The sequence below is a fragment of the Microtus ochrogaster genome, unplaced genomic scaffold, assembly GCF_000317375.1.
Source record: "Microtus ochrogaster isolate Prairie Vole_2 unplaced genomic scaffold, MicOch1.0 UNK8, whole genome shotgun sequence".
Classification (NCBI taxonomy): domain Eukaryota; kingdom Metazoa; phylum Chordata; class Mammalia; order Rodentia; family Cricetidae; genus Microtus; species Microtus ochrogaster.
In genome coordinates this window covers 714,018-723,809 of record NW_004949106.1, presented here as the reverse complement: position 1 = coordinate 723,809, position 9,792 = coordinate 714,018, and the positions used below count along the sequence as shown (strand labels likewise).

The 9,792-nt window shown below is 41.8% G+C and overlaps 1 protein-coding gene across 1 annotated transcript in view; it reads left to right on the top strand.

The window, feature by feature from the left end:
* Positions 1 to 4,143: 4,143 nt before the first annotated feature.
* Positions 4,144 to 9,792, top strand: part of Cdk15 (cyclin dependent kinase 15) — a 74,217-nt gene continuing 68,568 nt past the window's right edge. Inside the window, exons 1-3 of the mRNA XM_005366330.2 lie at positions 4,144 to 4,318; positions 5,050 to 5,199; positions 5,406 to 5,500. Of these exons, the coding sequence (XP_005366387.1) occupies positions 4,193 to 4,318; positions 5,050 to 5,199; positions 5,406 to 5,500 (371 nt within the window). The 5' untranslated portion in view covers positions 4,144 to 4,192. The remainder of the gene's footprint in view (positions 4,319 to 5,049; positions 5,200 to 5,405; positions 5,501 to 9,792) is intronic.

Here is a 9,792-nt window from a genome sequence, read left to right as displayed (position 1 = left end):
GAAACCACCAACCGCCAATAGTTTGGGTTCATTTCATAGTGTCTTGCTAGGTAGCCCAGGCTAGCCTTGAAATTGAGACAATCCTCTGGTCGTACCCCCGCCTCCCTCTATTAGGGGCGGGGCCTTGTGAGAACCTCCTCCTCTCCTATGAAGTTGTCAAACTTGAACCACCAGCTCCTTTGTGTTGCCTCCCATCCCCACCCAAGGTCTTGCAATTTCTCCAGGCTGCCATTACTCTTGTGACAATTCTCCTGCCTCGGTTGCCTAAAATGCTGGTTACAAGGAATGAGCTAGCACCTCGGGGTCTTCTGTCTCATTTCCTTACGGCTGGAGTAACTTGGTAACTTGGTATAATCATTTTCTTCCTTCGCTCAACGATGTACAGTGACGATCAATCAGTGGTCATCAAGTAAAGATCTTGTTCTAGTTCTGGGCATTAGTGTTCCATTCTGTGGCTGTTAGGGATTATTTTCATCATTTCTGACCACACTTTTCATGTTGGTAGTGTAGAACGTCTGAGATCACCCACATATTCAATAAAAATCATTAGATCCTACCCCCCCAAATTGCTAAATTTAATAAAAAGTAGGATGGAAATGAAAGAAATACGCAAGCTCACAAATAAAACACAGTAATTTGAATCTATGACATCTGAGAGAGGAAAAGCAACAGCCAAAGTATGATAGAGAAACCAAACTGAAATTATTGATAACTGACAATTTATATATATATATAGGCTGTGTATGTATATATACACATATATACATACATGTATGTATACACACACACACACACACACACACACACACACACACATATATATATATATATATATATATATATATATATGAGAGAGAGAGAGAGAGAGAGAGAGAGCGCCTGGATATAGCGCACGCACCTGTAATCCCAGCCGCACTCAGAGGTGGAGGCAGGAGGACCAGGAACTCATCCGCACCCTTGGCTACATATCAAGTTCAAATCCAGTCTACACTGCATGAGGCTTTCTCAAAACATCAAATCAATAGATAAATAAATAGTAAATGAATGAACGAACGAACAAACGGAAGCTACCACTGTTCCTAACCCAGCTTCCCGGGAAAGAAGACGGAAGAGAAAGAGGAGGAGCAGTAAACGCTAGCCCAGGGTAACAGGAGGGGAAGGAAGAGGGCGAGGCAGGCAGGGCTAAGCCACCCTGAGCGGGCCTGAGGGGTCTTGCTGCACAGTTGAGCGCCCTGGCTCAGTCTGGGTCAGTCGGTTTAGGCAGCGACAGTGCGCATGCCTGGGGCGTGCTGGGCCTCCTCTGGGACATCCATCAGACTGCAGAAGGCCTCAGGCTAGTCGGTCTGCAGCACAAACTGCTCTGACCTACAGTTTGCCCGGAAATCATCGCAATCCCCGTCCTTATTAGAAGTCTTTGGTAACAGAAACGATCGCTTTGGACACAGAGCTGGAAAACATTTTCAAAGGTCATCTGATGTTTTTCCTCGAACTTCAGAAAACCATGAATTATTTAATTTTTGGAAATTCTGACGGATATTTTAGTTTCCCTTCAATAGCGCTCTCTAGCACATAAACGGCAATTTAAACCTAAGTAATAAGCCATCTACACCCCTCCACACACACATATACAAAAAAATTAACGGGAAAAGTCAGATATTCTATTAAGCATATTTGTGAGCTAACACAAATGCTGGTCATTTAAAAAAAATTTTAAACGTATTTGGTAGGTTATACCACCTGTAATTCTGGAAATTGGAAGGCTGAGGCAGGAGGCTTATCACAGGTTGGAGGCTACTGTGACCTACATAATGAGTTCCAGGCTAGCCAGGGCTACAGAGTAAAATACTCTCCAACCTACATATACACACTAACCTAAAATTTATGAAACTACCTTAACCCGGGCCTAAAACATAGGTTTTGTTTGGTTTTGTTTTTTAGTAAGGTCTTAATATGTAGTCCAGGCTGGCCTCAGACTCAGGATCTTTCTGCTTCAGGTTCCAAAGTCTGCCACAGACTCCAGGCCTGTATCCCCATCCAGCTAGAATGTAATTTGTCTGTGATAAAGTCCACAATCTTTGAGGAAAGAACTAGCACTTCTTTCATTTTTTTTTAATATTTCAGTGTCTTAATTAAGTGTATGCCATGGTGAACTCAAAGGAAACTGGCCAAAGTCAGTTCTCTCCTCCCATCTGAGGTTCTAATGCTGAACTGAGGTCAGGCGGCTTGGTGGTGGGGACATTTACCCAATGAACCATCTCCCCAGCCCCAAAATGAACATTTCTGACAAAATTTATTATAATGAACAAGTGGAATGTGATGTCACTCAAGCTTTAACTGGATTTGAGGGGTAACAGTCTTTCTACCTTGTCTTTGTTCTGTGTGTGTCATTGGTCTCTCTTTATAAATGTCTCAATTTTTAGTAAATCATTGGCTAGACTTGCCTTAGATCTTATGTAACAAATTGTTTCTCTTTTGCCTTTGTCTTGAGATACTCTGTAGCCCAGGCTGGCCTCTAATTCATGACAATCTTCTTACTTGTTTTCCAAGTGTTGAAAACACAGGTTTGGGCCCCATAGCTTACTTTCTTGTAGAAATTTTGAAATAAAACTTAAAGTACATGCTCAAGATTAAATCCCACAAGGTTAAAACTTAACGTCTGAAAGTTCAGATGTTAGATATCATTAATGCTGTTGTAACAATAAACATAGCTATTTTACTCAGAGAAATTTTTGCACATGTGTACAAGTAACCTACATCCTGTGGTTGGCATATTACAATGGCAATGATATTATGAGTGCCTCACAGAGCAAAAGTTCTGCCCAAGGTCACAGACTACAAAGCAGTTTGATCCAGATTCCTGCAAATACCAAGTACTAATATGGTGTTTACATACACTAAACATTAACTATATATATATATATATGTATATATATATATTAAATGAACAAAGGGATGGGCAAAATGAGAAGATACCTTATGCACATGCAAGTGTGATCACACACACACACACACATACAGAGAGAGAGAGAGAGAGAGAGAGAGAGAGAGAGAGAGAAAGAGAGAGATTCCCTCTTTATTTGAGACAGGATTTCTTTTTTTTAATATTCATTTATTTATTTGGTATGCAATGTTCTGCATTGTGTGTGTTTGTAGACCAGAAGAGGGCAGCAGAGCAGACCTCATTACAGATGGTTGTGAGCCACCATGTGGTTGCCGGGAATTGAACTCATGACCTTTGGAAGAACAGGCAATGCTCTTAACCACTGAGCCATCTCTCCAGCCCTCCCTCTTTATTTGAAAAAGAATCTTTCTACATAGTCCAGGCTGGTCTTGAACTCGCCATCCTCCTACTTAATTCTACAAAGCACTGAGATTTCATGTGCACACACCTCGTTCAAACCGCTCTCTCTATCACTGACTCTCATCGCTGTTTGTGGTGTATTATCAATGTCGGTGTTTATTACATAGTGTCTGAATACATGAGAAAATGTCTGTAGCCTGTCAGACTAGGAGACGCACTTTAACTTGGAGGCAGAGATGGAGCAGGAAGACTCAGTTTTCTTCCCATCCTTCCATTCTGTGGTTTCTTTGACTCAATGGTCACCTAGATGGCAAAATTGTTTTTAATGTTAGAAAACAAGCCCGAGCAATGTGACTCACATCTGCAATCCCAGAACTAGGGAGGCTGAGGCAGGAGGATTGCCTCAAGTTCAAAGATAGCTGAGCTCTTGTGGGAGACATTGCCTTAAAAGAAAAAAAAAATTGAAAACCAAGAGGTTTTCAGATGAAAGGAAGGGACGAAATGTTCCTGAGTTGACCCCTTTAGTACAAGGGGAGTCCAATAAACACGTCAACGCGAATTCCCGAAAAGCAAGTGCAGTTACAGCACTGACTTGAGGCCGGGGTAAGTGCAGTCAATGTACCCAGTAAAATTCTCTCCAGGAAGAGCCTCCTTGTTTTCCGGTGTGCACATGCGAACGCCAGCCGCTGCGGTTTTGATGCGTAGCTCCTTGCGCTGATAAAAGCAAAAACTGCTGAAGTCATGAGGCTGCTCCAGACGGAGCCCTCGTGTGAGTCCTGCTAAAGCTCCGCTCTGCTGACCTCTGGCAAAAAAAAAAGGGAGCGAAGGAGGACGGCAGAGGCGGATGGGGAGACGTTCAAGTGCGGGTTTTCTCCTTGAACCTGGACTATTATGGGTCAGGAGCTGTGTGCAAAGAGGCTACAGCCGGGATGCAGTTGCTACCACCGTTCGGAGGGAGGGGAAGCGCACAGCTGTCGGAGAAGCCAGCCTGGGAGCGCCGAGGCTGCTGCGTTCGAGGTATTTGTATCCCGGGAGGAGCATCTTTTTTTATTGGTAAACCAAGCAACTCAGACAGACGCTCCCTTCTGTAGCAGGGTCTGAGTCCTCTGTGGTAGGTCTAAACTCATAAAAAAGAGAATTCTATTAAAGTCACAGAGGATTTACGGCCGTAGTTATCAAGTTTTGGGGTGTGCTTGTAAACCAGAAGAGGGGAGTAATCTTTGGCTTTGGTCTCTTTTGACTTGAAACAGAGAAAGTGGCTCTTCTCTGGACATCTCTGAGCCACTAAATGGCAGGGCTGAACTGTAAGAGGGCAAGCTGCCATACTGGTAGGTCCACTGGGGATTCTCAGTTTCAGTAATTAGCTCCTGATTATTTGCAGTGCCTTACTAGATTATTCTAAGATATTACATTAAGTATGTAGGGAAGCGGTTGGGCATGGGGGAGACCGAGTTAAACGGAGAAATTTGGAAACACTTATCAAGGAGATAAACGGAGAAATTTGAAAACACTCATCAAGGAGACTGAGTTAAATTATGCAGGCGGAGGAGAAATTTGGTATTTCAGTGATCGGTACCATGGTGGTCTCTAAGGGATCTGACTTTCAGGAGAGGAGCCTTTAGGGAGTGGAGGGAGCTTAGAAACAAACAAACAAACACAACAGGCAAACAAAACCGAGAAAAGGCTTCGCCAGCCACCAAAATTTGATTTTATACACACTTTGCTCCTGTACTTTCTTCTTCCTCTAGCTAACAGACAGAAAAGGAGCACCGTGTTCCACGGCTTCATTTTACCCCAGGGGACTCCAGTCTGTCAGTAGCCAGAAGCTGGAGAGGAAAAGGCCACGGAGCAACAGTGATTCTTTTCAGGAAGAGAATCTGCGGCAGGGGTTGCCATGGGTGAGTGAGCCACTGACAGTCAGTCATCAAGAAGGATTTCAAGGGTGCTTGTCTAAGGGAAGCTGGCCCTCGCCTTCCCGGGATGCCTGTATGGGTCCCTCCCCCGCACCCCAATACTGTCTAATGCCCCTAGGGAAAAGACAGGTCAACATTATTTTCTAAGTGCTCTTTCTGTCTTCCCACCTCTCACCCCACCCTGTAAGCAGAAGAAGAGCCTCCCCTTTGGGGCAGCCTCATCTTACTTGAACTTGGAGAAGCTGGGAGAAGGTTCTTATGCCAAGGTTTACAAGGGGATTAGCAGGTGAGTCCCTTGTCGAAGACTGTAGATGGGGGTGTCTCCTATTGCATTATAAATTTCCATCGACATATCACAGACATTCACAACCTTTGGAGTTGTGTTGAGACGTCTGGGCTAACAGGAAGGAGATGTGATTTTAACTACCCCGAAAACAGAACAGAACAAAACAGCAACAATAACAACAACAAAAAACCCACAACAACACAGTTCTTGTCTAGCTAAAATCAACTGCTGGAGAAGGTAGGCTTTCTCCTCTGTTGACTGAAAGAACAGTTGCCACCTATAGAGAAACCCAGCTGGTCAGGTGTCTCTACAGAGTGTTTCTTGACCCTTCCTAAATCTCCAGTGTGGATATGCAAAAGCTATGCCAGCATCTTCTGTACCTGTGAAACGTAGAAAATGGCTGGGGAAAAGAAGGTTTATCCAAAGCCCAGGTACCAGTTCTAAGACAGAATTCTGGTCTTTCTGGTTGCCTTCTAGGAAGGGTAAGAAAGGTGGAAAACTTTATCCCTTAATTTACGGTATTCTAATAGAGAAAATAATCACTTAATGGTAGTCTTATTTTAAAAGTACAAATCTCATAATACTAAGTATTATTTTTTATCTTAGAATTTGTATATTTGTTGTTGTCTTTGTTAAAATAAAATGACTAGGAAAATGCAATTTCAGATTTATTGTATAGAACCAGGATTTGATTCATGACTATAGATTACCCTGGGAACTAAGAATATAAAATATTTCCTTCAAGAAACCCAGCTAAGTGATAGGATAAAAGTGCATTAGAAATGCTTCCCAACCTGAGTTCAAATCCCCATAACCACATAAAAATCCAGGTGGAGCTACACATGCCTATAGTCCCAGTGCTGTGAGGAGAGAGAAGAGCGGAGATAGTAGGGTCGGTTGGGCTTGCTAGCCACCAGACTAGCTTTAGATCCAGCATGAGACCTTGCCGCAAAAGACTAATATATGTATTATATATAAGAAAAAATAATTTATTTCTACTATATATAATATACCTCAAAAGGATTAGATACATGCATATATATGTATATTACATAGGAGGGGAGAGAGGTTTATAATATAATAAATAAAAATAATATAATGAGTATCATATATAATAAAAATAATATAATGAATAGAATAATATAGAATAGAATAGAAGAATACATCAATACAAACATATTATAATAAACATGACGTAATAAATGAATATAATACATAATATAATAAATAAAAATATAATATAATAAATAAAAATAAAAACTTGGGGTGGGTGCAATGGGAATGGAATGGGGGCAGCGAGGCAATCACGATTTTATAAAGAGCAGCGAGAAGAGGCCTCGCCGAGAGAGAAAGGTTTGGACAGGGAATCTGAGGGAGGTGACGATGAACTAGATGCAGGGACACAGAGGACAACTCCAAGCAGGGGAAAACAAGTTAAAAAAAAAAAAAAAACTCCCTGTGTCAGAATCAACCCCAGCGTTAGAAGAGTAGGAAGGGGATGAGGGCTGGGAGGAGCTGGCGGCAGTATGTGTGAGCCGATGGATTCCAAGGCGGTTGCAAACACAGGGCAGTCAGAACCTAACACCGTCGAGATGACATTGGCTCCCTGACTTCTGGGTTTGATGTGGACCAACTAAACATGCCCCCTGAAACACTTAGGAAGCTGGTGTTTAGGCCCCACCCTGACCCCTGGGGATCCTAATCCATGGATGCTCAAATCACTTACAAAAGATGGCACAGTATTTGCATATAGCGCCATACGATGGAAATGCTATGCAAATAGCCGGATGTGGTGTTGTGCAGGAAATGATAAGAAAAGGAATCAATACACAGTCAATGCACAATCAATATTCTTCCTAAATATTTCCACACGTACACACACACACACACACACACACACACACACACACGGTACCCACAGACCCAGAGATCTGGTTTTAGAGTCTAAGTACAATTAAAATTGTACAGCACACACATAAAAGATAGATCAAAGACTTTTTTTTTTTAAAAAAAATCAAGGTCTTTCTAACCTGAAATTCAAAATGTAGACCAAGCTGGCCTTGAACCTGTGATCTTCCTGTCTATGCCTCGGTACTGGGATTACAGTACACACTACCACACATGACAGAAATGTTATTTCAGAAAGCTCTGAATATGTACAAATACAAGTAATCAGTAAAATTTACTAAATACACGTGGTAACCTTTCAAGTCAGCAGGGAAAAGAAAATGTTCCTGCAAACAGCGCTGGGACAATCTGCCTTTTTGAAAATTGAATGCAGAATAAGAATACAGTGGCCGGGTGATGGTGGTGCACGCCTTTAATCTCAGCACTTGGGAGGCAGAGGCAGGCGGATCTCTGTGAGTTCGAGGCCAGCCTGGTCTATAAGAGCTAGTTCTAAGGACAGGCTCCAAAGCTACAGAGAAACCCTGTCTCAAAAAATATAAATAAACAAACAAACAAATAAATAAATACAGTGGAGTAAAGATTTAAATGAACAAGGAAATACACAGCAGTTAGACAGAAAGATGAAATGGGTGTATCCTTGAGGCTGGGGAGGTTGGTTTATGCATATAACATTCAACATAGGGGGATGGAGTGACCATGGTGCCCCAGTGTTCCAGAGAGTACCGATTCCAAGACACTTCAATAAGGGTTTCATTGAAACAGCTGAAGTCCAATAGATGCTGGCAACCCTAGACAAAACCAAATTCCTTTACAACAGATACCTTTAGCCCTGCAAAACTACCTGTGTTTTGGTACCATAGCTACCCAAGAGCAGTGGAAATCCTGAAAGTGCACAGCATTTCTACACATATTTGACAAAAAAGCTGTTGTTGTTGTTTGGGGTGGGTGGAATAGAATCTTACAGAGCCATGATCTCAGTAAAATATTCTGGGAAATTAGTATTTCCCACATAAAAAAAAAATTTAAGCTTGAAACTTGAAAGGCAAGTGAAAGCAAGCAGTAAAAAAAAAAAAAAATCTATGTCAAACGTTCCTGTAAAAAGGAGAGGGACAGAATAAACAGAAAGACTGGGAAATGCAGTATCAGATGTAAAGAAATTAATTAAAAAGCGATATGTGCATAGGCCAGACTGTGGAGGTAAAAACAAAACTAAGCTCCCCCCTATGAAGGGTTTGGCACAGTGGCGTGGACATCAACGGAAGAGTTTCCAAGGGGAAAACCTGCCAAAACCAGGGCACAAAATTAAGTGGTATTGAGTTATAACCCAAAGAATAAAATATCTATGAGTTGCTGCTGCTACAAAGGAATGGCTCAATAAATTAATAAATAAGAGAGGAGAAACAAATCTCCCATGCAAAAGAATTCCAGATTTCTTACACAGGTCTACTCTGTCGGAAGAGGATCTCAGTGGGCCCATTGCCCAAAGTGCACCAAGTTACACTTAGTGATGTGGATTCTAAGATAGTCACTTTGCAATAGACGGTCAACGAGTGCTACCTCAGACAGGCAGTTACTGTCAACATCCAAAGACCCAAGTCATGGCCAAAGAGAGCCCCCGTGGTACAATATCATCAAGATGGTTCTTAACCGTCCCCAAATTCAGAATCCCAGCTTAGCCTTAAGAGAAACTTCAGGGAAAATGTCTAAGAGAGGAACTCTACAAAGTTCTTAACCAGCATGTCCCAGGACCATCAAGGTCACCAAACCCAAGGAAAATCTGGCAAAGTGCACAGCCAAGAGGACCCTAGAGAGACACAGCAACTAAATGCAGTCCTGGGTAGCATCTTGGGCAATTAGAAGGTCATGAAGTAAAAGCTGAAGAAATCCTAATATGCTTTAATGACATTGCATCAATATTAGTTCATTGATTATTATCATTATTTTACACTAGTTTAGTGTTTTGGTTTGTTTGTTTTGTTCTGGGTTTTTTTTTTGGTTTTTGAACTGAAACACAGATTCATGAGTTTCAGCTGGCCTTCAAATGTAGCTGAGGATGACCTTGAATTCCTTGATTCTCCTTCCTCCATCTTCCAAGTGCTAGAATTACAGGTGTAGGTCATTGTGCCCAGCTTGGTTCATCAGTTGTAATAGCCTCGCCTTGCTAAGTAAGCGTCAACAGAAGTAGAAACAGTGTAAGGACATGGGAACTTTCTATACTATCTTCTCAATTTTTTTAGAACTCTAAAATTGTTCTCAAAAAATGAATTTTAAAGCAAAAACCAAATAAAATGAAAAATTTTCATCATCATTTCTGTAGCTAAATCTTTTCCCATAGCCCCCATTATTTCCTTAAAGGAAACAGTCTCATGCTAACCCAAGCTAGT